This window comes from Tremella mesenterica (genome assembly GCF_000271645.1).
Source record: "Tremella mesenterica DSM 1558 unplaced genomic scaffold TREMEscaffold_6, whole genome shotgun sequence".
Taxonomy (NCBI): domain Eukaryota; kingdom Fungi; phylum Basidiomycota; class Tremellomycetes; order Tremellales; family Tremellaceae; genus Tremella; species Tremella mesenterica.
The window spans coordinates 1,049,509-1,075,268 of NW_006711230.1; the positions used below are offsets into that span (position 1 = coordinate 1,049,509).

At 52.3% G+C, this 25,760-nt stretch overlaps 9 protein-coding genes across 9 annotated transcripts; 4 read left to right on the forward strand and 5 right to left on the reverse strand.

Moving 5' to 3' along the window:
• Window positions 1-26: 26 nt before the first annotated feature.
• Window positions 27-1,140, reverse strand: TREMEDRAFT_57113 (uncharacterized protein). The gene is made up of 3 exons (XM_007004962.1): window positions 450-1,140; window positions 322-404; window positions 27-267 (listed from the first exon to the last, which is right to left on the reverse strand). Exons 1-3 carry the CDS (start codon window positions 1,054-1,056, stop codon window positions 181-183), a joined length of 777 nt encoding a protein of 258 aa, XP_007005024.1. The 5' UTR covers window positions 1,057-1,140; the 3' UTR covers window positions 27-180.
• A 1,905-nt stretch (window positions 1,141-3,045) lies between these two features.
• On the reverse strand, window positions 3,046-7,844 carry TREMEDRAFT_39416 (uncharacterized protein). The gene is made up of 21 exons (XM_007004920.1): window positions 7,752-7,844; window positions 7,633-7,696; window positions 7,477-7,583; window positions 7,350-7,429; window positions 7,259-7,301; window positions 7,071-7,223; window positions 6,188-7,017; window positions 5,873-6,146; window positions 5,763-5,810; window positions 5,555-5,726; window positions 5,267-5,510; window positions 5,136-5,175; window positions 4,981-5,088; window positions 4,807-4,929; window positions 4,639-4,756; window positions 4,347-4,594; window positions 4,071-4,316; window positions 3,940-4,018; window positions 3,687-3,890; window positions 3,273-3,597; window positions 3,046-3,133 (listed from the first exon to the last, which is right to left on the reverse strand). Exons 2-19 carry the CDS (start codon window positions 7,673-7,675, stop codon window positions 3,742-3,744), a joined length of 3,105 nt encoding a protein of 1,034 aa, XP_007004982.1. The 5' UTR covers window positions 7,676-7,696; window positions 7,752-7,844; the 3' UTR covers window positions 3,046-3,133; window positions 3,273-3,597; window positions 3,687-3,741.
• A 703-nt stretch (window positions 7,845-8,547) lies between these two features.
• TREMEDRAFT_31392 (uncharacterized protein) lies at window positions 8,548-11,309 on the reverse strand (the record flags this gene model as incomplete). The annotated part of the gene is made up of 8 exons (XM_007004872.1): window positions 8,548-8,856; window positions 8,899-8,997; window positions 9,048-9,146; window positions 9,267-9,780; window positions 9,825-9,992; window positions 10,041-10,432; window positions 10,478-10,816; window positions 10,869-11,309. 8 exons carry the CDS (start codon window positions 11,307-11,309, stop codon window positions 8,548-8,550), a joined length of 2,361 nt encoding a protein of 786 aa, XP_007004934.1.
• A 247-nt stretch (window positions 11,310-11,556) lies between these two features.
• On the forward strand, window positions 11,557-12,809 carry TREMEDRAFT_44341 (uncharacterized protein). The gene is made up of 7 exons (XM_007004946.1): window positions 11,557-11,855; window positions 11,903-11,986; window positions 12,033-12,111; window positions 12,159-12,311; window positions 12,358-12,477; window positions 12,528-12,605; window positions 12,656-12,809. Exons 1-7 carry the CDS (start codon window positions 11,779-11,781, stop codon window positions 12,713-12,715), a joined length of 651 nt encoding a protein of 216 aa, XP_007005008.1. The 5' UTR covers window positions 11,557-11,778; the 3' UTR covers window positions 12,716-12,809.
• Window positions 12,810-15,392: 2,583 nt separating this feature from the next.
• Window positions 15,393-16,025, forward strand: TREMEDRAFT_57116 (uncharacterized protein). The gene is made up of 2 exons (XM_007004963.1): window positions 15,393-15,419; window positions 15,465-16,025. The coding sequence occupies exon 2, from the start codon at window positions 15,602-15,604 to the stop codon at window positions 15,914-15,916; it is 315 nt and encodes a 104-aa protein (XP_007005025.1). The 5' UTR covers window positions 15,393-15,419; window positions 15,465-15,601; the 3' UTR covers window positions 15,917-16,025.
• Window positions 16,005-17,114, reverse strand: TREMEDRAFT_62902 (uncharacterized protein; the record flags this gene model as incomplete). Its single annotated transcript, XM_007005083.1, has 5 exons — window positions 16,005-16,049; window positions 16,089-16,697; window positions 16,738-16,885; window positions 16,930-17,000; window positions 17,088-17,114. The coding sequence occupies 5 exons, from the start codon at window positions 17,112-17,114 to the stop codon at window positions 16,005-16,007; spliced, it is 900 nt and encodes a 299-aa protein (XP_007005145.1).
• A 394-nt stretch (window positions 17,115-17,508) lies between these two features.
• Window positions 17,509-19,884, forward strand: TREMEDRAFT_44343 (uncharacterized protein). The gene is made up of 6 exons (XM_007004947.1): window positions 17,509-17,941; window positions 17,991-18,123; window positions 18,172-18,263; window positions 18,313-19,115; window positions 19,156-19,641; window positions 19,685-19,884. Exons 1-6 carry the CDS (start codon window positions 17,548-17,550, stop codon window positions 19,841-19,843), a joined length of 2,067 nt encoding a protein of 688 aa, XP_007005009.1. The 5' UTR covers window positions 17,509-17,547; the 3' UTR covers window positions 19,844-19,884.
• TREMEDRAFT_71806 (uncharacterized protein) lies at window positions 19,857-23,875 on the reverse strand. Its single transcript, XM_007005189.1, has 9 exons — window positions 23,424-23,875; window positions 23,130-23,291; window positions 22,321-23,080; window positions 21,316-22,273; window positions 21,229-21,272; window positions 20,879-21,180; window positions 20,728-20,829; window positions 20,068-20,687; window positions 19,857-20,018 (listed from the first exon to the last, which is right to left on the reverse strand). The coding sequence occupies exons 1-9, from the start codon at window positions 23,812-23,814 to the stop codon at window positions 19,890-19,892; spliced, it is 3,468 nt and encodes a 1,155-aa protein (XP_007005251.1). The 5' UTR covers window positions 23,815-23,875; the 3' UTR covers window positions 19,857-19,889.
• Window positions 23,876-24,484: 609 nt separating this feature from the next.
• TREMEDRAFT_62905 (uncharacterized protein) lies at window positions 24,485-25,536 on the forward strand (the record flags this gene model as incomplete). The annotated part of the gene is made up of 3 exons (XM_007005084.1): window positions 24,485-24,598; window positions 24,659-25,193; window positions 25,244-25,536. The coding sequence occupies 3 exons, from the start codon at window positions 24,485-24,487 to the stop codon at window positions 25,534-25,536; spliced, it is 942 nt and encodes a 313-aa protein (XP_007005146.1).
• Between the last annotated feature and the right edge of the window lie 224 nt (window positions 25,537-25,760).

Here is a 25,760-nt window from a genome sequence, read left to right on the forward strand (position 1 = left end):
ACTTCATCTTATTCGCACACATATGATGATAATACACGACCATGCATGATTGTTGGGAAAGATGAATGTATTGATAGACACTTTTGCTCTTGTCGCCTAAGACGGGGGTATTTGACATGATAGGAGACCGGTGATGGACAGCTGAGGATCGGGTCAGACATTTCCAGATTGAATCCAGCATCATTTGCGCCGCAGAAGCACGATTCCTATATCGAGCTGAAGAGCGTCCAACACGCCTGCCTCGCACTTGTCCACGAGTATTCTAAACTGTCACACGTTAGCTCCACTTTTTGGCAGAATGGAAGAAGGTCAAGCACTCACAGTATCCGAGACGGTCATCTCGGCATGACCCACATCGCGATCCCCATGCGTTCTCAAGACCTGCTTCATATGCGTCTCGTATACTGTTCATCAGCTACGTCACATTCTTGGGTGTCCAAATGACTCACCACTACTGACCCATGCCGCGATCCGCCGTGCATATGTAGGTCTATCAATCTCGCCCGCACACAGCGCCGTCCAAGCAGGATGGGTCAATCGATGAATCCGCAAACCAGCTTGCATCCAGTCTCTCCTTTCCTCCATTGATATCCCATCATTGTGATCGATGACTTCTTCTCGCAAAATCTCCCAGTCGTCTAACCCCGACAAACTCTTCTGCGATTCTGCCAGTGTGCGCGGCCAGAAAGGTACGTCGAGAATACGAGGGGCAACCTTGGGTCCAATTTCTCCAAGGACCACCGCAGGCTGCAAGGCTGACGCCATGGCGCTATGCATTGCTTGCCAAATGTCCCAGAGTATCTTTTGAGGGTGTCCATTGACTATAGGTGGTTCTTGTAGAGGCGGCCCCACCAACGCGGTCCCGTCACCACTGGTCGTTGATACCGACGAAGGACTGGTCGGTCTTGGGCTTATGATGCTATCCAGAGAGGCCGCCTTGTCCGTATGTTTTTGACTAGGATGGCGTGTAGAAGTCGAGGTGGAAGAGGTCGTATCGTTGGGAGAGTATGTCCGTCGTAGACAATAATACATGGCCAGATAACCTCCAGGTGTCATTTCGAGAGATCTGGCATGTAACCATCTCATCAGGTCTTGATGTGCAATCCTCTCGCGGTGATCGGCTTTGCGAGATGCCAGGGGAAAGCTCGGAGGTACAGCAGGTAGACTGTGCAGTCGGGTCAGTTCTCCGCCAGAGATGCCGATGTCGACAGATCGAGGGGCAAAAACAACTTGACCGAAGGGAGCAAAAGCGAAGGATGTCAACATTTGGGGCGCTGATTTACCTCTCCGGTATGATCTTTCCTCGCTATCAAGAGCTCGCTGCAGAGCTCGAGAGTCAAAAGTGATCGGACATTGGTGGGTGACGACGATGCTCGGAGACAAGCCTGATTGTTTGCTTAGTTCCTCCATGGTCCGGACGATAGACAAGACCGAAAGATTTGGCTCGTCTGTGTTACAGCCATATCTGCGAGATTCAGCGTGATTCGGATTTCACGAAGATTAGAAAATACTCACTCAGCGATCTGGACCATTCTCTCCTTCGCCGTGGCCCCTTCCAACAGACGACCCACAGCTTGCGACATTACGTCACTCAGAGGCCAGAAGAAGGACCAAAATTGTTCCGACGATAGATCGTCCTTGGTCGCACTGTGTTCCGAAGGATTCTCGAGAAGATCTGGGGGAAGAAACAGCTTCATCCTTGCACTCATTTGCGGACTGAGATATGAGGACAGATCTTTCGAATTTGCAAAGAAACGTCGCAGCGAACCTGTGCGGTCGGTTTTGCCTGCCAAGTCCGCTCTGTGTAAATCATCGGACCGTGATACGGCTGGGGCGTTGGGCACTGACGTTCGAGGGTGGCGAATGGAAGGGTCGCCAGATGGAGAAAAGGACGTAGACTCTTGTCGAGAGATGTAGGTAAGGTCGTCCAAGGCTGATTCGGACGAAGCCCTGGGGAGACCGGGAGGCTCTGGATATCGTTCGGGTAGAATGGCGGGGGAAGAAACGGAGCCTGGGCGCACATGAGGAGATGTAGGGGGGATAGAGAGGTCGTTCTGGGGAACATCGAAGCGTCGAGATTCAGCCGGTGTAACTGGTACAGCCGGTATCTGCAAGCGACGACTATCGATGACGAGAGGAGGAGGTTCTGCGCCAACATCTGCCGACGGTCCATGCGATGAGACACGTCGGCGACGGGCCTGAAGATTGATGTTGCTTGATGGCCGTTTGGCAGGGGACGCGGGTGGTTGAGGAATGTGATTGTGGACGGGGATATGCTCCCGTCTCGCTCCTGCAATCTGCCGTAGATTGAGTACACTTGCTCGACTGATTGCCGAGTTGAGGAAGAGATAAGGTTGACGTGCTGCTGTACAGTGAGGTGAACACCTTGTTCCATGATATCCAGAAACGGAACGCCCTCGAATCATTTGCTCGCCACGATTGGCGCCAGATGTTTGGGCGGGATATCGATAAGCAGTGACATGATCTGGAGTTCGGCGAGAGGAAGGACCGGCAGCAGGAGGTAGAGTGTATTCGTCCCCTGGAACTGGAGGGTCGCCCATGGAGAAACGACCTTGCTCGCGTACCAGGGGCGAAGAAGGTCGATGGAAGCCTATAGCTTGTTGTGGTGTGGAGTAGGAGATGGGGGATAATGGGGTCATAAAATGTGCTCTACGGGGCGTTTGGGCATCAGAACGTGGCCTGTGATGGAAGCCACCGCCGGAAAGAGGAGTATCGGGAGAGATAGAGGCAGCGCGAGGGACGGGAACTCCTGGGACGGCGACAGGAGTAGTATGATCAGCCATGACAGAGAGTTGTTAAATGATATTTCTAAAGGATTAGCTTTGATGCCCCGTTTTCGAACTGGTCTGGAGAGTGAGAGAGGAAAGAAGACTAAAAGAAGCTAGGCCTACTCACCTCTAGCCGAACGGGTTCACCTCTTTTCAAGTCGCTCTTTTCTCGACAATCTTCGTCGGGCTTGCGACGCGGACAAAAGTAGAGCCTGGCCTGGTCTTTGGACAGGTTTCAAGCCGTCCGAATGAAAGCGCGGCCGCCCGTTTGAGGATATCAAAGGAGTGATCGTCGGTCTTCGAAGGGGTCGCGAGCACGATGAGACATAAAGGAGGCAGGCTGGCTGAGGAATCAACGGACTGTGCACGGCGATTGACAGGAGATGGGGGACGAATCTGGAAGGCAGAGGTAATCGGGTGGACAAGGTTTGAAGCGAAGGCTACGATTGGGGACACTTCGATGAGACAAAAGGTCGTACTCACTGGAATGTTCTCAAGGCAAATGCGACAAAGCACGGGTGGTCGAGTTATGGGAAGGGTACGGAGGCGAGACCGCCATTTGTTAAAGAGAGTGGAGCGTGCAAGGGTGGTAGAAGATGTGTACGAGTAGTGGGTATCATGATCGATATAGAGAGTGAGTCGAGATGAAAGGTGGTGGCCAAGAGATGAGTGAGTACGATTTTGAGATGAAGGGGTAGCAATGGAATTTGTGTGATTGTGATGATGATGAATGATGATAACATAGTCGCGAGCGGGGACAAGCGAAGGTCAAAAGACCATGGCCGAGCCTCGTCCCAAAGAGGTAAAGCTGAACAATGAGCTTGACGTATGGTTGGGAAAGGGACCAAGAGCGAGAGAGGCTTGATGGAATAATGATGAAGAAAGTGGAAAACGAACGAGGTCCTTTGTCCGTTCCAGACCTTTTCCCCACCATAACCCCCCAACTCATCTCCTAATGTTGCTCGAGATGCAACCCTGAAATGTGATAGCTTTCCCCAAGGAGTGTCTTGCAGATGACCACTATCCTGTCCAATCGTCCCAGGATGGCAAACACCGTTACCACTCCCAGAGCGTATCTCATATAATCGTCTGATTCGAGCACTGCTTTCATCAGCCACCGTCACTTTTTGGTTTCCCTCCGACGACTGACCTTCGGGCGTCACGATCGAAGGTACCCCTTCATCTTCATATCCACTAGGCAGATTCCATCCCTGCACCTCGCCCTTGCGCTGATGCCATCAGCGGGACAGAGACAGGTACACCCGAGGGGGCTAGACTCACAAATCGTTCAATCAGAGGCGCGGGGGTGATCTGTGGGAGAGCAAAACCGGCCCGAAGCGATGTGGAACACATGCTGACGACGGCTAGGATGTCGCCTAGAAACAAGAGCTCTGATAGCTTTGTCCGAGCCAGCAACGCTTTTCGCCATGGCCGTTCCATCTGACACAAGACGTGATGAAGCTGCGATAACAGACCCAAAAGTTCTTCTACAGCCAACAACAGTGCCAACATCGTCAACCATGACCTCTCACGTAGTAAGATGGTGAAATCACTCACTTTGTAACGTTCCTCCGGCCATCGTCCACGGAGAGAATACTCGAAAGCTGCATTGTTATGCTGCCCTCCAAGCTTACTCAGTTTGGTCCGCCAGACCAAGATCTTGGCTTGCAACTCTTTGTTCTCCACCCTTGTACCCTGAAGACCATTCGCCTCTGATAATACGTCACAGAAGATAGATCCAGCGGCGGAGATCGAACGGGCGTATGTGTAACGAATGGCTCTTTTGCTTGAGAAGGCAGGTGGGACTACTATCAGACACATCATCAGGCGGTATGATAACAAAACGAACTGTAAGCAAAGATCCAGGCCGCTGTCACGCCTACCACAACATCAACGAAACGATGCCAGGCGGTAGACCATCCAGGTGCAGCCGATGATCTGATACCGATAGAACCTTCAAACCAAGACTACAAATGTGAGCGACCTGATCCTCACATAGTTTACCAAATTTGCTCACATATCCGATGACTATGCCGAAAGATATAGGCGTCAAGAAAGCAATGGTGACCGAGCCGGGAAAGTGCACTCGGAAGAATGACAGAAAGGGAAAGACAACAGCACATATAGCACCCAGACCATACTGTATCCTCTTAGTGCATCCTTGACATCCGTAAGTTCACATGTCACTCACTGGGTTACCACGCCCCGAACCGTTACCGATGTACCAGACAACCAAGCCGATCAAGCAGCCCCAGAAGGAGCTGATACATCGTGCTACCCATGCCGCGGTCGTGTCTCCCTCATCGTCAGCGCCGATTACAATAGACGGTGTACACCGGAACTCACCGCATATACTGCAAAGGCTGCGGATCGGTAAGTGCAAAAACTAATTTGATAACATGCACGATCACTCACTCAATTGCACCCTGAAGTAAGCACAAGAATCCGATGAGTGGTGGACAACTCACATGAACAACGACCATATTGCCCTCTGTCTCTGATACCAGGGTGCTGTGGCAGAGAACCAATTGGGTAAGGACGCGACTCCTGTCAAAACAACGGCTTTAATGGCATACATGAAGCTTCGGCTAAAAAGCGGATCGATGAGAGCTGAAAGTGTTGACAACCTCCGCAGAGTGGGATTCCTGAATGGATCGTACTCTGGTTGTCGTGCGATCGCTTCTCCGAGTATCCCTTCTACAGCTTCACGCGCGGTCACAGCTAAGAGTCAGCTACTCATATGGTCGTTTCTCGATGCTACTGACATTCATCCTCCCTAGCTCCACCTTGCTCCGAGGCACGTTCACGATGGTTGATATCCCAATAATGCCTCAGCCAATCCGATGGACGAGGATACCAAATCTTTTTGCGTGGGCGGGCTACTTCCAGGTCCTCCATCTTTCGAAGGAGTACAACGATGGACTCAGTAAATTGTATCTACCATTTAGCGATGTCTTTCTCTCAGGTACTCACAAGGTGATATTGAGCAACAAAGTTCTGATAAAGGGCACGGTAGTGTTTCTGACTCGTGAGCTCTCGCATTCGATCTTTACACCACTCACAGACTGCCACCTGGCTTCGACTAAGGTACCCCGATAAATGGGATCGAATAGATGTTGAAAAGGTCGTACTACTTCACGACGGGTCTCGCGAAATTCTTCGAGGGCTTTATCCAACGTAGAGATCACTCCACCCAAAAGCTTATTTGGTTCTGTGATACCAGGAGCGACCTCGTGCAGACGGTCAACATGCAAAATCCAATCGCGAGCTTTAACGAGCGCTTCTCGACTCGCGATGACCAGGGGTAAGCTGACAACTGAGATGCGTTCAAGATGCTCTGGTAGACCTTTACCATGGCTGCTGTTAGCAAGAATCGTCACGCATCCGCGAAGACTTACTCGGCGAAGAGACGCTCTATATCAACATAACGTTGACTCTCATAGACGCCGACCGGCGTTTGCTGACTGTTCAAGTAGTCCCGCAAGGAAGTCCGGCTATCCGTTTTGGGCAACCTTTGAGTTTGCGTTGATGACCCGGTCCTACGGAACCAGTTCGGTGCCAGCAGATTCCCCACATCGGCCCTGAGCTTGGTGTTTGAGCTTGGTGTCTGTTGTGCGCTTTCGTTGTCAGCTCCGACGTCACCCAAAGCCGACGCCGAGCTAAAGTGTATGGAAGGATCGCGTGACGCGGGGCCGCTTCGGGCAGCTTGATATACAGAGTAGGCAGAAGAGTCAATGTGACTATGTTTAGCATTGTGGAAGACCATATCGAAGAAGAAGGCAAGACCACTGGAACGTGTCTGAGTGGAGACAAGAAGTGTGTAAAGCTGTCTTAGATCTTGGCTTGAAAGACGACCGTAACTGATATCAAGTGGGAGATACTTCTGTTGTTGTGAAAGTGGAGCGATCCCCGAGAGACTGTCATTCAATCCATCTCTGATACCTGCGCTTTCTTCCGCCCATGCCTGCGATCTCAATTTGAGGGACGGATAATCGGAAAGTAGGGTGGTGTCGCCAGCACGAGTGAAAAGTCGTTCGGCGGATCCCAAGGCATGTATGAGAGGATCCAAGGTCTTCGGAACGGTCGTTTTGAAGAGAGAGCTGATAGATTGCGGGAAGATGAGTATGCTACTGAGAACGCTGAGGCCACCTTGAACCACCATCGGCTTGAAGAATAGGAAACCGAGTGTGTATGCGGGACCAGGTTGGAAATTGGCGAGCGTCAAAGCCTTTCGCGTCAGGAACAAATGTGAGATAAAGTGATAAAGTAAGACAGACTCACAACGTCGAGGAGGACGCAAGCAATCACTAGAGGGTAGGTCATTGGACCGGGTTGAGTACGCATCTTCACCCAGAGTAGGACGCCCGAGCCAACGGCGAGAAAGACGGCTAGGACAACGGCGGACTTGGCTTGAATATATGTCCCATCGTTGATCTACTTGTCAGACAGGCTGATGGGGGTACACTCACAATCATGGTTTGGTACAAAGGTTCGTTATCCTTCAGATAAGCACTGCAAGCATCAGTCGACCCTGTTAAGACCTAGGAGATGGCAGCCTACTATCTCTTTTGGGCGGTAGCCAAGCGACCTGCGTCCACGGGGTCGCGTACGGTGTATGCGATGAAGATTCCCAGAGCCAACTGGGACGTCAGCCGGAAGAGTTTTGTGGGATAGCATCCAGACCTACCCAACCCCAAGACAAAGCCGCAAAGAAAGCGACATAAGTCCAGCTCTCGAGAGTCTCGACGACGGTTTGAGAAGCGGGTATGAGAAAGGAGATCATTAGGATAAAGTCTGAAATGTTAGCAACACGGTCTTGAAACTTGACCATGATCTCTCTCACAAACAGCATTGCCCAAAGCCCGTTCGACGGGTAAGATGAGCATGAATAAAAGACCGAGCCATGCCTGTTGAACAACATCAGTGGTGTATCTCTCTACATTGGTGCACGCAAGTACTCACCGCTACCGCTGTCCTAATCGCCGGCTTCCAATGAGCCCAAGTTTGTTTCGGCGGAATCCATGAGAACCACCGATGTTCCAAGACGAGCTTGACCAACGAGATAGCATGACGTCCAGTCGGTTCCGCCGTCTCTCCCGGATGAGATTGGTCGTTATGAAGTGCACCTGTAGTATCCTCGCTGTCACTGTCGCCCGCTACACCGAGGAAGGATACTCGACCGGCCCGATGCCCGTTGTTGACAACGTCTGACAAGGACGAACGCCGAGGTGAATCCAAGGGGCTTAAGGGGATGTCTGGAGGCAGAGATGGACTGTTGGGCATGATGTGAAGATGCGTCCACGTCCATAGGAGCACATTATCAAAAGACGAGCTATGCACAGGGACAAGTACAAGTGACAAAGTTCGAGGTCGGGTATCAGCAATCCATAGAGATCCGAGAGATGGATGATACGGAAGGCTCGGAGCGGGGCTCCGGTGTGAATGCAAGAATGCAAAAGATGCTATGGATGTGCTATGACTACAGGATAATTACTATACAGACCATATGCGCCGGTCATGTGCCCCACCTTCACCTTCAGCATGGCGTCCAGCCTCCTCTCGTTGGATCGCCCTTCATCTCACCGTCTGTTGGCCATTCGACCGGGGGTAATGGCGTCTCCCAATCGATGCGATCGATCCTGTCCGGGGGTAGCCATTGAAAGGTTTGGGAGAGGAACGCTCGGGCAAAGCCCGTCAGATTGGTCTCTGGTAGTTTCGAGATGGGATACGCGGACATCTGAGGCACTGACAGTCAGCTTCAAGGCTGAATCTGAAATGAAGACGTACCCAGTCGTTGCAATACACCATCTCTGGGCTTTGCAGGACCACCATCTTTTGGTCGACGCTTTTTCTTGGGTTTGACAAACTCCGTTTCGACAGGTTCTCCAATCTCTTCGAGCCGCATCAAACCTGGGACATAGTCTGCGAGATCATTGCCAAATAAAACCCGCCCCCTAGAAAAGGACGGATCAAAGTTGGTCGACAGTAGGGACTCATACAGGGGTCTGGGACAATGAGGGAGGAAGAGCAAGTATGGGCTGCCGGGATCAAGTCGATAGGCACCACACTCGTTGTCAACCACAGTATCCAGTCGAGCAGATAAACTCACCAGATTCTCATTCAAAGCATTGATGCCAAACCTGTCGAGCAGCCTGCGGTCCCACTCATCCCACACGGGATCGAAAGCCTCGATGGTATTGTGTTGCGACTGATGATCAGCTACCACAGGGTGAGTGTGTACTTCAAAACTCCACGCACATCAAGACCGGCCACCAATGCCAACAAAAGTGAGAGCTGTATCTGAGCAGTTCGGTCTATGGAAGGTGCGCCCAGACCGAGGCAAAGTACTTTCAAAGGCTTCGCTCCCGTAACCTTTGAGTCCACAGGATCCTGAGAGTACAACAACGGTTTCAAGACAGCAAGAAGATCTGAGTCTGAATCAGCCACGTACATCAATGGGATCAAGGTAAAAGGCACGGCGAATGGATCGGGACCGAGGATTGACTTACTGAACCAGTCAGGGCCCCATCGATCGAGCAGCTTTGCTCGTTTCTCCAAGATGTCGGCGTGAACACGATCGAGCTTCACTTCATCAAACAAATCTGAGGGAGGTGTCGCCTTGCCTTTTGCGCCCTTTGTGACATTTGCTTTCTTTGACTTGTTCGGCGCCGACGTCTCTTTCTTACGCCCTTTTTCCTCTTGCTGACCGGTCGTGTCAAGCTGGACTCCAGCCTTTTTGGCAGTCTTACGAGCCTCCTTCGTAGCTGTTTTCCTCTGCTCCTCTTCAACCTTCTTCTGCGCTTCCTTTGCTCTTCTTTTCTCTCGCTTCGAGGGCTGGGAAGAAGATTGAATCGGTGCCTCGCTCGTATGGATGCCATTCGCCGCCAGTGCAGCACCATTGACCACTGGAGTGTTGACAAGCTCGGGTGTATCGGTCTGCGCAAGGTCGTTGGCGCTGATGGACGAAGATGAAGAGGACGATGTGTTCGACCTTGAGCGTCAGTCAGCCCGCGGAATAGGGGTAGGTGAACTTACGGTACAGCGCTCTTGGTCTCCTCCATTCCTACACCCGTCAGATCATCGTTCAGAGCCAGGACAGCCTCGTCGATTTCGGTACCAGAAGCACTCGCAGGCCGAGCCTCCAACGGGTCCTGTGATTCCAGATCCAGATTTGAATTTTCCAGTTGCATGTCCCTCTTCAGCCTGCCGGTCAGCAATCAGGATTGGGCCGTTGAGGCAGATAAGGCCCACCTCCACACAGTTTGCTTGTGCCTCTTGCTTCGCTCGTGATTGAGCCAACTTGCCTCGCTCTGGAACACCTTACCGCATGCTACGCATTCTATGGCCTCCCCGCCAACATCATCGACAACCCTAACACCTGCCTCGCCGTCCAAGTCCTGCTCTTCCTCTTCCTCATCACTGGAATCGCTGACCACTAATCTCTGCCACTCCTGCTCTAGATACTCGATGTCGGGAGAGTTCTGCCTAGCGGAGGGCATCCCTGCCACATGCCTGGGAGGGCCACTCGGATTCTTGTCCGGCTTGCTCGATCTGGCGACCTTTCTGTCTGAACGCTGTTGCTTCAGGTGCGCTTGATGGACCTTATATCGGGGATCTCGGTGCTGGATGAACTGCGCGAGTTGCTACCCATCAGAGAAGGATATCAGTCAAAGAGTGTGTGCACTCACCCTGACGGTATCTGTATATTCTTTGCGATGATCCTCTCGAATCTTTTTATTTCCCTTCTCCATGAGCCGACGGGTTGCTCGGTCTTCACCGCGGTCAGCATCCCATTTCGAGAGCCATTCAAATCGCTTCTCAGTCGTAAACTCTAGCCAGACAGTGTAGAAGTCTCGCGCCCAGAGTTGTTCATCTCTCTGGGCTCGGGTCAAGCCTGGTGGTGGTGCGTAGGATGTCTTGGAATCACCAAAGCTAGGGTATACCAATGGCGATCGGTCTTTTGGGGTATGCAATCGCTCATCAGAGGCGATGAGAGCGAACAGTGTCCGATATATGGAGAAGAAGCCCTGTGCGAATCAGCCGCGAGTTCCAGGTGGGAGAGAAAGCGCAGCTGCTCACCTCCTCAGTGTCGTCCAGCTTCCTGGCTAGCTTGGGATCGAAGAACCTCAGTAGCTGTTCGAGCCGCAGACCCGGATCCCCAGGTTGTCGCCTGTTGAGCTTTGATTTTGGATCTGCAGCTGCAGCATCACCCGCTCTAACATGGTCGTAGAGGTCATCATCGGTGGTGGGTATAGGTGCATTGCGATGAGAATCGTAGAAAGCTCTCTCGTTGGGATCGCTCAAGACTTCGTATGCCTGTTGAAGGTCGGCAAACAACCTTGTGGCCTCTTCTATACGATGTAAATTCCGATCTGGATGGTTGACGAGAGCGAGTCTCTTGTAAGCTCTTTTGATTTCGTCAAAAGTGGCATCCTGATCGACGTCGAGGAGGTGATAGTAGTCGGGTGGACGCTGGGGCTGTTGAGGGCCATCGGATGAGTGAGACTGACCGTTACCCATGACCTGGGGGGAGGAAGGATGGTCAGTGAACCAAGTTGTGAGCCATTGAATGGAGGTGAGAGGCCGACTAGACGAGCCTTTATGATCTTTTGAGTAGTAGGTGATTGAGAAGACTGCAAGGAATGTTGAAGGGAGGGGTGTTGGGTGTTAGTTGGACGTAAAAGAGCCCCCCATTTATGACTGGGTGAGGTGTGGTGATCTGTGCGTCCCTCCCATGTTTGCGTTAATTAGTTAACTTACTCTGTCATGTATCTTCAATAGAGTACTATTACTCTTACTTGTATCGTTGACTTGACTCTCTCTACGCTTGCTACCACTCTCTAATTCCCTCTCACTCCCTCCCCTCCCCTCTCCTCTTTCTCTCAGCCCAGCTGCATCGTCCATCCACCCCTCAACCTCACATTCAACCTCGATCAACAACCCTCCCACCTTCAGTCGCCCCTTTTGTCTCGCCCCGCCCCGCCCCGTCATGACCGACCAAGGCTACATCTCATCGGGTTCTGGCAGTGGAAGAGTTTCCGGAGGTGAAGGCGGTGATCGCAACGCGTGAGTCACGCACATCGATCGACGACACCCATCAGCTCACCTAACAGCATCGTGCTCAAAGTAGGTATGGTGGGCGACTCTCAGATAGGCAAGACGTCCCTGATGGTCAAATACGTAGAGGGCAGCTTCGAGTGAGTCAATCTTCTACCTGATCGTCTCGTCCGCTCATGCTATCAGCGAGGACTACATACAAACTCTTGGCGTCAACTTCATGGAAAAGACGATCAGTATACGGAATACAGAGATAACATTCTCCGTACGTAAAACCACCGGAATCACATGTCCAGTCACTCATCAACGCAGATATGGGATCTTGGAGGTCAAAGAGAGTTTGTCTCAATGCTGCCACTGGTCTGCAATGATGCCGTCGCCATTCTTTTCATGTTTGACCTCACACGTAAAGCTACACTGAACAGCGTGAAAGAGTGGTACAGACAGGCACGAGGCTTCAACAAGGTGAGAGCTCGACTATGGTTCAGATGAGTCACTCTGATGACCGCAGACGGCAATACCGGTACTCATCGGCACCAAGTACGACACTTTCGCCACATTCTCCCGTGATGAACAGGAAGAGATCACTAAGCAGGCGAAGAGGTTCTCAAAAGCTATGCACGCTCCTCTAGTAAGTGCTGGGTGAAAACCTGTTTTTTGACGGACGCTGATGATATGCAGATTTTTTGCTCCACGTCACATTCCATCAATGTACAAAAGATATTCAAGATTGTTCTCGCCAAAGCTTTTGATCTCAAGGTAAGGATAGCTCCCCCCCCAAAAAAACCAACAAATAACTGACCAGCCAGTGCGTGATACCAGAGATTGATGAAGTTGGCGAACCTATACTCCTATACGTGGATGTGTAAAGAAGCGAGACTCACGAAACCCGCCTCCCGACCGATATCCAGCATTGCACTCATTCTGTCTATAAGTAGCATCTTGCTTATGATTGTACGAACTTCATGTCACACGTGCCTCCCTATCTATTTCATGCGGACTCGCGAGTAGAAGGCAACTGCTTTGCAGATGGGCGTCCGCAGACTACTACTCCTAACGATTCACAACATACAAATATGGAAACGCACTGTTGGGGAGGTACTCATGCTCGGCTGACAGTTGACGACTGATTCAGGTATGCTTGTGGACACATATCCCTGGTCGTTGTGAAGGAACATCGGACGGTTGCTTGGAGATCCTTTGGGACTGATGTGACGAGGTGAATGTCTGAAAACCTCCGTCTCTAACGACGGTGGTTCACTTATCAACGATTGGACACTGTTGACAGAACTCCATAACTTTGGCTTCTTCTCTCCATACCACTTCTGATGGCATGTCTTGTCTCTCAAGCTCTGCAGAAGGAGGTTACTCCATGTGATTGAGCGTACTTCAACATGGATAGCGGGACCATGACCTCGGCCACACTGGTGGTAAGTTATACATCGTTTGTTCGTACACTCCGAGAGCGTTGACGGTTTCAGGTGGTGCTTGCCGACGCTCCTTTTCTCGCCCTTGGTTTTCTCAGTCTCACAGGTCTCTCTTTTTACGCTGTGACGGGCGGCAGTAGGCGGTGAGATCTTCCCTTCGGTGTCATGCTTCAGAAGCTCATGATAGTCCTGCAACTGGTGTGCATGCGGCGGCACTCATGGCGGCCCTGGCGGCCCTTCTGGACCTGGTGTCCATGTTGTACGGGGATAAGACTCCCACGACGTCGTTACTGTTGAACGACCCTTCCGACCTTGTGCACGGGTTGTTGGTCGTGAAACATTTTTTATTGTCTTTCTCGGTGGTTTTGCGGCTCATGTGAGCATCTCGATGTGTCAATGACCCAACTGACTGACAGCTTCATCTACCAGTCCCTCCCCAAGACCTTCAATGTCCCTGTGGAGCGATCCCCGTATTCACAGGATCTGGAGAGGACATTACAAGTTCCCCAGAATGGGGAGAAGCCAGTTGACGTGAAACTGGAGCCGAACCTGGAAGGGCGTGCCCTAGATAGTGATCAGTATCCGTCTGTGAGACGCTACATTCCATATATAGCATTCTTGATGATATTTGTCATCTTCGTGCTCGAAGTAAGTCTCTGACGTCCTTCATATCAAGTGAGTGGCTGAACGTGACAGTTGACGTGGCGCTTGAAAGTGCTCTTTCAATCGTCGATCTCGAGCTCGGCTCGTAGCATCTACGATGCCAGGTATGTTTGTTCAGTGTATCGACCTGACCAGTGGTGACAGAACCAGTTTATCTTTGCAACTCGTCCTCGTCGTATGGTTTCTGGGGGAGGAGTCACTGAACTTATGGTTGACACCCGTCGGTAAACGTTGGGACACGTTCAGGCGTCGGCTAGGTTGGCTTTCCGGAACTGTCCTCGGATTCGTGGTAGTGGTTGGAGCTCTCGCCAGTCTGGGCTTTTCAGAGCAACCAGTCGGTCGATTATTGCAGGGTGTGCAATTTGTGAGCATTCCCAACAGTGAGACATTTGTTGCAGGAGCTTACCATGCCAGTACATCTTCATCATGTCATCTTTCATTTTCGACTTCACAGTGGACAGATCGACCCGTTACTCAGATCGCTGGACGATCGTCACAAAGCCTAACCACCGACCGTCATTCATCGGTAAGCTCTACCACATTGCCTCGTCCTCTCAAGCTGACGATATATAGCTATATCGACTCCTCGAGTTTCCACACTACGTATTTCCCCACCCACAGTGTCCACCCCGAGCCCTTCCGAGATCCCTCGTCTTCTTGGGTACGAGCGACGTCCATCCTCAATGCCAAAATTGGATCGAGGATCGAGTGTGTGGTCAGCCCTGCGTCGGGAGGGGAGTTCGAGAAAGGGACTGAGCAGATCGTGGATCCCTGGTCTGAGTCTTACTCGTCAGCGGACAGACGGGGAGGAGCATCGGGGTCTAAGAGCTGAGTCTGTGACGACTGATCAGTCTTCTCCAAGCCCAGGTGAGTAGACTCCTTTGCGTCCATGTTTGACTCTGAAATTAGTCGTAGAAATATCTCAGCCACCTGTCCTCGTCATTCGCAAAGAAGAAACCATATCGCATCCTGTCCGACAAGGAAGTAGACGTGTCTACTCAGTCGTTGGCATCAAGCGGACGGTGCCCAGTCCAGGAGCGAGACTACTGGTGCTTGGTCCGGATGCAGACGGCGTACGGTATCCATCCACCAGGGCCAACACTCTGTCAGTGTACTCCACACCTTCTGGCGTGACACGAGAGAGCACCACATCCATGCCGTCGATTACAGATATGAACTTTCCGGAACCACCGACGAGACAGTCAGTGATGGGGCCTTCCGACTTGGAGGACATGTTCGACCTGCCATTGCCCGTCATTCCTGCTGCCCGCCAAGAGGTAAGGTACCAGCGACCGAGGAGCGTATCCGGAGCCGGAGCTTACGATGTGACCAGTTTTATAGAGGGTTAGTCGTCATCTTTCTCTTTTCCAGGAGACAGCAATTGATGGTCCAGGTGGTTTCCGTGGCAGTATGGTCAGCGATGGCAGGCGCAGAACTTTAGGCGAATCGATGCTCAGCTCACATCGCCGAAGTTCAGTGCCCGGTGAGTTCTGAATCGCTGTGTCATTTGCCAACTGACACACGTCAGTACTGTACGGCCGTCGCAATCCTCAAGGGTTATCGATCTCCATCCCCACCAAAGCATCGCGGGGCAACAGACCAAATCGCCTCTCGGACCTCCAATCGTTTAGTGGTTCCCTGCGGGAGGGAGACTTTGATAGTATCATGACGACGTCGCCGACTTACTCCGACCTACGAGAGGCATCGGTTCGTTTGGCATTCCGACGACCCCTGAGTGTGCCTAGTCCGGCCGACTTCAACCCTCGACCACTGGCGCTTCCGTCAATGCCGAGCTCCCGAGCGACATCGAGACGTGCATCTCGCGTGTCTCATCTGCAGGTTGATGACCCTGCTCCTATGCCCGATTCGGCTACGTTGCCACCTCTAGGCATCCCTGCTAATCCGCGACCGATACAGCGCTCGACCACGTCCGCTAGCGACTCCGTCTCCCGTCAAAAGGCGAGGGGCAACATGATATGATGAGAGTGGTGCGTTGGAGACGTGTCCTGATCACCCAATGTGACGAGAAAAAATGGAGGAGACATAAAGTTTTTGATCAAGGCGAAAATCATGCATCCAAAATGACTCCTATTTGTTTTGCTGCTGTCATGGCCTGTTTTGTCAATGATGGACGCAACTTGACAGCACTCACATTCGATAGCATAACTCTGAGTTGGGCTTCCCGATTACTTGCTCTTCTCTCCGCAGTAGTTATCAACTTTTCCAACTTGACAGATCCAGTATCGCTTCGAGGTGATTTCCACTTTTCGGCGGTCACTCCACGAACTGAGAGGTCATCAATGATCCGACTCGGCAGAGAGTTCAATGATGCCAGAAGATCAATCATCAGGGGCTCAGATATTGGCTCTGTCCCTGGACCCTGAGTTGAACCCATGGCAATCCTGGAAGTCTTTGGGGTTGCTTCTTGGTCTTGATGAGGTGTTTGAGATGTTATGACGAGTTTGTGGCCTTGACCAGGTGGCGTATCCGCACTCGAATGTGGCAGTGGGGATCCGTAAACAAGTTTCTTCAACGCGCCGGTGGGGGTGGAGTCTATCTCATCACCGCCTTCTGAGATCCCATGAAGCGGGGATAGGTCAAACGCAGAGACGCGGCGAAAGTGAGATTTACTCGCACGTTTACTTGTAAATGTCACGGATGTCGAATGTCGTAGCTGGTTGGGGGTTGGAGGCGGCAATGGAGTAGACGCTGTCAGGCGGACGGAGCTGGGTCGTGGTGGTGGTTGGATCTTATGAGAAGCCTTCAGGTCAGCTGAAACAAATCTAGACATCATGAAAGACCCACGTGCCAGTCGGGCCCCAGATTGGTCTCAAGTAATTTCTCCATTTCCTACGCTCCATCAGCCAAGACACGGCAGTCATCGGAGTCATGTTCACCTTTATGTATGATCTAAGCTCTTCGATGGAACGCTGCTTGCTTTCGTTGTCACTGAGACGTTCAGCAAGCTGCACACGTGTTGATGTCTGACATACCGCTGTGACTCGGCCAATAGGTCTTCGGAAATCTGCCATTCTTTCTCTAGGGACGAAATGCGAGCCTGTAGCTGAGAGTGAGCGGCGAGCGAATGCATTTCTCCGTCAGTTCATGACCTCGGAATACAGGGAACGATACAATGAATAACGACACTCACCTCTTCGGTAGTGGGAGCGTTTCCCATGATGACACTCGGGGGAATTGATACAAGGAACCAGCGGGAGAAGAAGGTGCACGTATGGCAATAGGATCTCACTCAGCGTGGGCAGTATCGATGATCAGGAAATGGTGAGGGCTATTCCTACCAAGTACACGAGTACAGTCGCGGCACTCTACTCTGAGATCTGAGATAGACGACCGTCTGTAGATACAATACTTACAGTAGTATGTCAGTGTCAGTGTACAGTACAGTACGATAAACACCAGGCCAATTTGTTAGGTTGAAGGACAGAAATCAGTCGCGGGTCCGCGTGGGGCTCCATAACATGACGTGGTATTTTACCCCCTCTCTCCCTTATCAGTCATTCCCCTACAGCGAACTAACAATTCCCCATACAGTTTGTACTACTGATCCATCTCCATCTCTCACTACAGTACATGTCCCTCGACCTCTTTCCATGCTCAGGTCCGATGTCGCTTTTCGAAACCGGCGGGTGATTCTATTCTGGCCGTTGAATCAGACGGGCTTTCGTTCACGCTCTTTCAAGGTACTCGTCCGCCCTCGACACATCCACCCTTTCCTTGTCCATCCTCGCCCCGGTCCACCGATTCGTCGCTCGCCCAGCTCGAGTCGAACATGGGCAGCACTCGCCTCTAACAATGTATTTCATGAGGGTGACGTATCCTACCCACCAGCTCTTCAGTCCGTTCGATCCCCTTCCGACGATGCTGCATGGCTCGAGAATATACAAAACCTTCTACAGGACGAAATCGGAGCCTCTGAGGAATGGGTCGCCCGGGTCGGGAATGCTATCGCAGAACTGGGCACACCATTTCATACACGTATCGGTGGTACGTCATATCACATTTTCTTGGGGAGAAGTGTGTAACTGACTCGTAGTCTATGGTGACCGTATTGCAGCGCCCAGAGACCTGGTAACCGCGCTGGTCCAGGATCCCATGAGTGATACAACAAGCACCAGGCAACTGTTAGACAGACGAAAAGGCGAAGAAGACTATGCTTTTCACATCCGGTAAGCTACCTCTCTGTCAACTCTGAAGACTTCCCTGATTGGGTCTAGTCATTCTCCAGAGCTGTCGACCAGCGCCTCAAGCCTGGCAAAGCCATCATCGTGGCTGCAAACAGGGGAATGTGAGATTCTAGAGGTTGCACGTGAGTGTTCTGCGTAGCTGATCTATGATAAATCAAGTTGACGTTTCAGACCAGTCAAGCTCCTCTACCCTCAGCGATCTACTACGTACAGACTTCATTCTTCTCATCTTGGACCCCATCCGCCTACTTGAAGCACCTTCCATCAGTCCGCTCATTCCATATCTCTTCAGAAGAGGAGGTGTACAATTGGTAGTGAATGGCCCATTACCGCCAGGAACCTCAGAAAACCGCCTCGAAAAAACGCTAAGCAAGCAAATCAAGGCGGCGATGCTTGCAAATGATGTCATCCCCAGCCCCGACATCCCATTCTCCTTCGTCGATAGCACCCGGGCCATCGAAGCTTTGGATGCGTTGTCATATGCTTTAAATGCCTCCGACAGTCTGCCCGATGCCAGATCACTTGCATTTCAGACGTTCCAGACGAGTTTCCTTGCATCAAATATCGGCAACCTGCAAATCTATCTTCTTTCCCGTTTGCGCACATCGAGACCTCCTGCGGATTGGCGTGCAGTACAAGTAGGGCGTTTAGCTCTGAATCACGCCAATGACATACTCCAAGAAGAGCGCAATATTATAGGCGAAATAGAAGCTGTTATTGACGATCTAAGACGCTCCGCGATTGAAGCTGCGACTCGAGTACAGAGTAAGAGTGTGGTGGGCAGAGGTATTGATGGGGGATTGATACAGGGAGGAGTGGAGGACATCTTGATGGATGTTCGACAGGACTTGAAACGAGATCTAGGTGCGAGATACACCTTCTTGCAGCTTGCACTACTGGGAGCGGCCGACGACCTCGGATCAGACCTTGCCTCAACCATCCGGACACGATTCGGCACGTCACTGCAACAGAATGTGAGTGACGAATCTAGACCGATGGGCTGAAGCTTGGCAGATCACCTTTGAAGCAGGTCAACTGGCGGAAGTACAAGCTCAGCTTTCCAGGACCGCAGACGAGACCGTCCGCAAATTGTCATCACCACAATCTTATACCTGTCCCTCGCACCCACTCACGTCACCGGTCTTGCTCAACCACCTTTCGGCTCTTTCTCTATCGATACCGCCACTTTCTCCAGCTTCACTTCATCACGCACTTCGGCAGAGACGAGATGAGCTACTAGCAGCGTGTCTCCCTCGTCTTCATAAAGCCGCCAGCAGATCGGTCCTTGCAAGTTATGCCATCGCGTCATCGAGCATTATGAGCACATGGATCATGGCCGTTCCACCCATCCAGGTGATTTCCCCGGGTCTTGCATTTGGGCTTGGACTACTATCCGTACTATCCTCCATTGCTCTCGGTCAACGTCAGTGGAACCGAGCGCAGAAGGTATTCTGGCGGGATTGGGAGAGATCCACAAAGGTGATCCGGGAGGACCTCCAGGTATGTCTCGCTCATGCACGGCAAGCTTAGCACTCATGTTCAGAACGAGTTCCTCCTCACTGTGCAATCACAAGTGATCGCTAAACCATTGACTGCAGCAGACGGGCTGAGAAGCTTGATAGAGAAGCGTCGTCGACGTCTGGATCGCGTGCAGGACAAGCTCATCGCCCTATCGCCATCTATCAATCCGCAAAGTAGTTGACGAAAGGGTTTTTCTGGGACAGATATGCATGCTAGATGATCAAACACTACTCTTCCTGCGCTACTTTGCCATAGCCTGACTCGGCAAAGCGTCGATCTCCCCCAAACCCAAAGCCCGTACCAAATCCACTCTTCCTCCCTTTGCGCGTTCCTCCTTCGCCAAACTGTTCGGCCCACTGTACAGCTGTCAGCATTGGACGACTGTCAAAATATCAGATGGCTCACCTTTCTCAGCTCCGGCAGTGTCCCCTCTTCGGTGGAGGACGGCCGTATCTCTTTCATGGCAACAGAGAAATGTGAACGAGTCAACACTCGGCCCGATGGCAGATTGGCCGGCTGATCATCCTCCAGGGGCACTTGCTCCTGAGACTGCTCAAGTTCGTCCTCTGGCAGTCCACGATCTATCATCTCATCCGTCGGGCTAGGAATTTGGGATTCCATCTCTTCGGTCACGGCCACCGCGGGCATCACAGGTACCATCATGTGTGGTCGATGAGGGTGAAGGGACTGGTAGAAATCCCATTGGGGTAAAGGTATTGGTACGGGTGGAACCTCGCCACATGCGGCGATAGAGTCATCCCTATCCCTTTCAGCGATGATGTCCGTGTCGTCAGGCAGTGCATGTTCCAGATACGGGCCTAAAGACTTTGGCAAGTCCGGAGTGAGAGCCAGAGGAGCAACTGGGAGGATCTCGTCGATGAGGAGATCATCGTTCAATCCTGCCGCCAAGTCGAAACTGGATGACACATCGCTAGATTCGTCGAGAACTGGTTTCGTTGGTTTGTGCAGCCACGGCACTCGCACCGAGTCTTTGACGGCAGCCAGTGCTGCACTGACACACAGGTCTGTATCCGTCAGTGACGCCCTCGGTGTTGCCAGGCTTACACTTGAGATCTGAACCGGAGTAGCCCTCCGTATCTGCAGCTAGAGCATCGAGGTCGACAGATGAGTCCAACGTCTCCTCTCGTAGCAAAATGTCCAGGATAGCTGTCAGAGTCAGCCTCTTCTGACTGTGGGGTGTGCGCGAATCACTGACCTCTGCGATCCGCCCGTCCTGGAAGGTCTACCAGAAGCCGTCTGGGCAATCGACGAAGTATGGCATCGTCTAAGTCGAATGGCCTGTTGGTCGCACCAATGACAATGATCCGATGTTCGGTATTGGCTATGGCTGAGCTGAGACCATCCATCTCTTGCATGAACTCGGTGAGGACTTGATTATGAGCCTTGGCTCCACCCGATGCGTCCTTGGAAGCTCTTGCCCCAAACAAGGCGTCCACTTCATCGAGGAAGATGACACAAGGGGACAGCCTTCTGGCAAGGGAAAACACTGCCTTCACCCTGCAAGTCAGACATTTGGATGTCGAATGTTCGATGAAGATTACTCACAGCTTCTCTGATTCTCCTACATACATGTTGTTGACGTCACTGGGCTGTCTTATCAGCGAGATCACAGTAGAACTGCATGGCACGTACCTGGACAGCGAGCATCTGGGCGCCGCTTTCGCTGGCGACAGCTCGGGCCAGTAAGGTTTTTCCGGTACCGGGCGGTCCAAACAAAAGTGCACCTCCAGTCGAGTGTTGACGGAGAAGACCAGTTCGGAAGGCTTCGGGGAATAAAAGAGGCAACGATACCACCGTACGGATAGCGTCGATGGTCTTGTCAGGAAGATGTACATCATCGAACGATGTGGACGAAAGTTTTTGAGTGTCAACGATACAGCTTACAAGTCTTCGTTCGTAAGAGCTCAGGTTCTTGTTGCGTTTAACGCTATCGACAATGGAGTCTGAAGGGCGATCTCGCTGAGCCCCAGCATTGGAATCGGAGGCGGAAAGTTTGGCTTTCTGGTCCGCGCTGGGTTGGGACTTGTGGGACGCTAAATGTTCTTGGAGAAGGCGAGCTGTGCGATCTCCGTCTTGTTCGTCAGACTGCCAGGCCTCGCGGATGTCTTGCCACCGGAGCTCGACAACAGTCGAACCAGCTCGTGCCAAGTCCGGGACGACGGATAAGGCCCTCCCTATGGCAGAGCTCGCGAGTCGTTGAGCTGTCGAATACGGCAATGCCGCGTTCCCCCACCAAGTGTTGGAAGAAGAAAGTCGCAGACGGGCTGCAAGACCATCCGCAAGCCCTGTCAAAGGGTCCACCAACTTCCCTCCGGCCTGATGCACAGCACGGCACAAAATAGCCAAGCTGACACATCGCCTATTCAGTTGTCGACGGAGATACTCGCGAGAGAGAGATCGCTTCGGGGGCACCAGAGGCAGCGCGCGGGAGACGATCGAGGAGGACGCCGGATTTGTATCTGTGCCCTGACGCCCTTGAGCTAGATGAGGGAGTAATGCGCCTAACAAAGGGTGGTTCATAGAGGACGGACTGGTCGAACCAGACGGGCGAATACCCAAAGGCGGCAGGCACTCTCGGATGTCACCATCGCTGACCGTCAGTACCAGCCGTATAGTTTGTTCACAACCCTCACTCACTTTTTGGTGGACTTCATGATGGCTGTCAACCTCCTACGATTGCGATCATTTCGACCGACGACGTCCTTCTCCAGACTGCCATGCCACATACCTTCAGTCGAGGTATCATGTAGGTTGCGGGAAGATTGAATTGTAACACCGACCCCAAACCGCTCAGCCGCGGCCTCGAGGGCCGCCTGCACCAGCTCGGATCTCCCAGCGGTCGGAGCTTCGTCCGCCAGTGCCCCATCCCCTACCAGGTCACCGATGTGACTGGCAAGAAGCGATGGAGTACAGGAGAGCACGATAGAGGTCGGAGCGACCAGTTTCGAGCTCTGTTTCGAAGTCTGACGGCCCTGACGACCAGAAGGGGTCGTCACCGTACCTTTTCTACGTTTTCTCACGGCTTCCAATAATGAGGGCCACCATACATCAAATGTGGACGCCATGGCAGCTGTAGACTCGAGCACGATTATTCGGGGACGAGGTTGTGAAGGCGAAGCCGTTTCATTGGCAGTCTGATTGATAATTTTATCGAAGAAGGCGATCCACTCCTCGTTTGGACCAGCGGCGGGTGACGATGAAGCGGGACCGAAACTGGGCATGGACGGCCCTGCAATCATCAACGGAACTCTGAGTACGCCACCAGAACCAGTGAAGCCTTCAGTGTCGTCGTCTTCAAAGGTGACTTCTTCCCCAGGGTCATCTTCCGCTACAAGCCCAACGGCTCTTTCCTGCAGGAGCGGATTAGATTTTTGGGGCAGAGACGGTGCAGTATGGCCTGCGATTAGGTCAGAAAGTGTCATCAACAACGAGCAGGAGCGACTTACCCATAGAGTGCAGAGGCGCAGATGGGCCGTCCAGGCCGATGGCAAGCGCAAGGTCCAAACGGAGGCAGTCCGCCCCAATGTGATCAGCAACTTGTTGCAGCGATTCCATCACATAGTCTTCCCCTCCCTCGAAAGGACAAAGTAAGGCAAGAGCTTGATCACCTGAGTGCCTCTCGGGCGACGAGGGAGAGTTCAGGGATCTGATGACAATGGAAGAGTCCTCGGACAAGGCGGACAGACGACGACTGGTAGTGGACTGCTCGGGCCAGTTCGTAATTGCCGTGAATGGCTGACTTGCTGGTAAAAACGAGGTTAACAGATGAGCTTGAAGGGGTCTCAGATAATCATCTAGTGGACGATCCGACGGTGTGGGGGAAGTGAGATTGAAAGCGAAAGCCTCATAGCTGGACGGCAAAGGCGGCGGACCTGGACCAGGAGAACCACCAGGCTTTGGCAGAGGAGGATATGGACGATGAGCCGCTAGGGTGTCAGGAGCTAAGGTAAGGGGGGACTTTCTATCGACGGTATTGGAGGGCCCTGACGATTTGGGCGGACCACTTCGAGGTAAGAAAACTCGGGCAGAGGAATGTAGCGAAACGAGGGGTCGATAGGAAGCAGAACGACGAGCTGGACCTGATCCTGAGGCTCTGATGGATACCAACATGGCTCTGTCTAGCCTCTTCATGGCTACAAGTAGAAGAAGGAAAGGGAGGGGATATGAAGATGAACGAGGATATAGAATGAGTAATACGAAATGGTGTACATACAAGTAATACTCCTAGTAGTAGGAGCAAGGAACCCCCTGGTGTCGCATGTGGCATGACGTGGGCTTTGCGGCCTTTTGTCTTCGAATTCCCTTATCAAATCTTGTCGTGGAGCCCCACACCTCTTCAGGGTTCGTCCCTTCCCTTCCTTCCCCCTTCCCCCCCTTGTCCCCATATGTAACTTACAGACCTCGTGCACCGCGAGCTGTCATAACATTCCATCGTCATCAACTGCCTCCATACGGATACGAAGGGTATATCAACAGCATAGAACCGCATAATGCTCTCTCTCTACCCCTCCATCCCCCCCCCCCCCCCCCCCCCCCCCTCAGCTCACTGGCAACGGATGCCCGAGGTCAAGCCTCGGCGATCGGGGGTCCCTCATCTCTGCTTCTCTACCTCTATAGAGTTGTCTTCACATACCTTCACACATCGTAGGTCTGCTCGTGATAGGACGCTGCTCATCGAAGCCTCGGCAATGCGAGACTGTAGCCTCGGCGACCGAGAGGCGGAGATGCTATATATGTGACTACGGGAGGGGCAAGGGGTGATGTCTTCCCCACCGAAATCCACTTCCATCGCACTCTCTCAATGTCGTTCTCCAAGACCATACTCATCACTGGAGGTAGCAGTGGGCTGGGGCTCAGGACTGCCATCGAACTCGCAAACTCTCAGTCTGGGAGCCTGATCGTTGTGGCCAGCAGGGTGAGCTTTTCCTCCGTTCGGACCACCATCGTCATCTTTCGTTTGTGCTGATGGTGTAAGACTCCTCCGCCAGAACCTTTGCCGGCGAATGTTCGTTTCGTTGCGCTCGATCTCGCATCCCGCGAGTCCGTTAGAAGCTTTGTCGCATCCTGGGACTTTGGCCCCATCTCGGCCTTCATCTGCAACGCAGGCATGATCACCGCCGGGGCGCCCAAATTTGCCGACAATGGCATCCAGTTAGACTTCGCCGTCAACTTCGTCAATCAAGCTCTGCTCTTTTTCCTTCTCAAAGACAAAAAGCTCTTCTCTTCAGCATGCCGTTTCGTTTTCGTGACCACCGCTCTCCATGATCCCAAGGCACCGATGAACTTCACACCACCTCATTGGGTCAGCGCGGAAAGTGTCGCGAAAGGGACCGATAAACCGTTGCTTAACGCGGGAATCAGATACTCCACCACCAAGCTCGCCAATCTCCTATTCTCCTACGCTCTGGTAGACAAGTTGCGCGAGACAGCATCGTCGGATGCTCGTGGCTGGTCGGTCATTGCTTTTGAACCTGGCTATATGCCTACAGGGGGGTCACAGCTCGTTCGCCGTAAGTCCATCACGGGGCACTCACCTGATCTCTCGCTGATGGAGTTCCAGACCAGCCGGCTGCCCTCAGATTCGTGGGCAAGTACATTATACCACGCCTGTTGTTCATCTTCAAATGGGCAGGCGTGACGGTATCGACCCCGACCGAAGCTGGCAAAGTGCTGGCATCGATCGCCTCGAATGAGGTCTACACCGATATGACGGGTAAATACGTACTGCTGCATAAGGAAAAGCCTTCCAGCGTCGAGTCGTACGACAAGGAGAAACAGAACGACTTGTGGAGGTGGACGGTAGATAACGTGGCCCTAGACGCAGCGGAGAAGCAGAGATTCGAGACGTTCTGAGAGATGGAGGGATGATGCATAATTGAAAGAGAGTTGATAGTAGTAGAGTACTAGAGTAGTAGTAAGACTTGAATAGAACGAGCGAGACTTAGTAGGATGCAACATGGATGAGAGTGACTTTACTTTTGGCTGGGGAAAACAGGCATGACGTGGCTTTTCTCTCTCACGACTCGCTTATCACTCACTCACTAGTGACTTCACCTACTGGAGGATGTGTAAAGGTT

Coding starts and splice junctions, on each gene's coding strand:
- TREMEDRAFT_57113 (XM_007004962.1), bottom strand. CDS start 1,056: ATGACACCTGGAGGTTATCTGGCCATGTATTATTGTCTACGACGGACA. Junction 405..449: donor CGCGGCATGGGTCAGTAGTG/GTGAGTCATTTG, acceptor GCTGATGAACAG/TATACGAGACGCATATGAAG. Junction 268..321: donor AGATGACCGTCTCGGATACT/GTGAGTGCTTGA, acceptor AACGTGTGACAG/TTTAGAATACTCGTGGACAA.
- TREMEDRAFT_39416 (XM_007004920.1), bottom strand. CDS start 7,675: ATGCTCATCTTACCCGTCGAACGGGCTTTGGGCAATGCTGTTT. Junction 5,511..5,554: donor TGGAGCTAGGGAGGATGAAT/GTCAGTAGCATC, acceptor GCTGACTCTTAG/CTGTGACCGCGCGTGAAGCT. Junction 5,176..5,266: donor AGACAGAGGGCAATATGGTC/GTTGTTCATGTG, acceptor TTATCAAATTAG/TTTTTGCACTTACCGATCCG.
- TREMEDRAFT_44341 (XM_007004946.1), top strand. CDS start 11,779: ATGACCGACCAAGGCTACATCTCATCGGGTTCTGGCAGTGGAAGAGTT. Junction 12,312..12,357: donor AGGCACGAGGCTTCAACAAG/GTGAGAGCTCGA, acceptor TGATGACCGCAG/ACGGCAATACCGGTACTCAT. Junction 12,606..12,655: donor CCAAAGCTTTTGATCTCAAG/GTAAGGATAGCT, acceptor CTGACCAGCCAG/TGCGTGATACCAGAGATTGA.
- TREMEDRAFT_57116 (XM_007004963.1), top strand. CDS start 15,602: ATGACGACGTCGCCGACTTACTCCGACCTACGAGAGGCATCGGTTCGT.
- TREMEDRAFT_44343 (XM_007004947.1), top strand. CDS start 17,548: ATGCTCAGGTCCGATGTCGCTTTTCGAAACCGGCGGGTGATTCTATTC. Junction 18,264..18,312: donor TGAGATTCTAGAGGTTGCAC/GTGAGTGTTCTG, acceptor TTGACGTTTCAG/ACCAGTCAAGCTCCTCTACC. Junction 19,642..19,684: donor TGATCCGGGAGGACCTCCAG/GTATGTCTCGCT, acceptor ACTCATGTTCAG/AACGAGTTCCTCCTCACTGT.
- TREMEDRAFT_71806 (XM_007005189.1), bottom strand. CDS start 23,814: ATGAAGAGGCTAGACAGAGCCATGTTGGTATCCATCAGAGCCTCAGGA. Junction 23,081..23,129: donor TGCGCCTCTGCACTCTATGG/GTAAGTCGCTCC, acceptor ACCTAATCGCAG/GCCATACTGCACCGTCTCTG. Junction 22,274..22,320: donor ATCATGAAGTCCACCAAAAA/GTGAGTGAGGGT, acceptor ACTGACGGTCAG/CGATGGTGACATCCGAGAGT.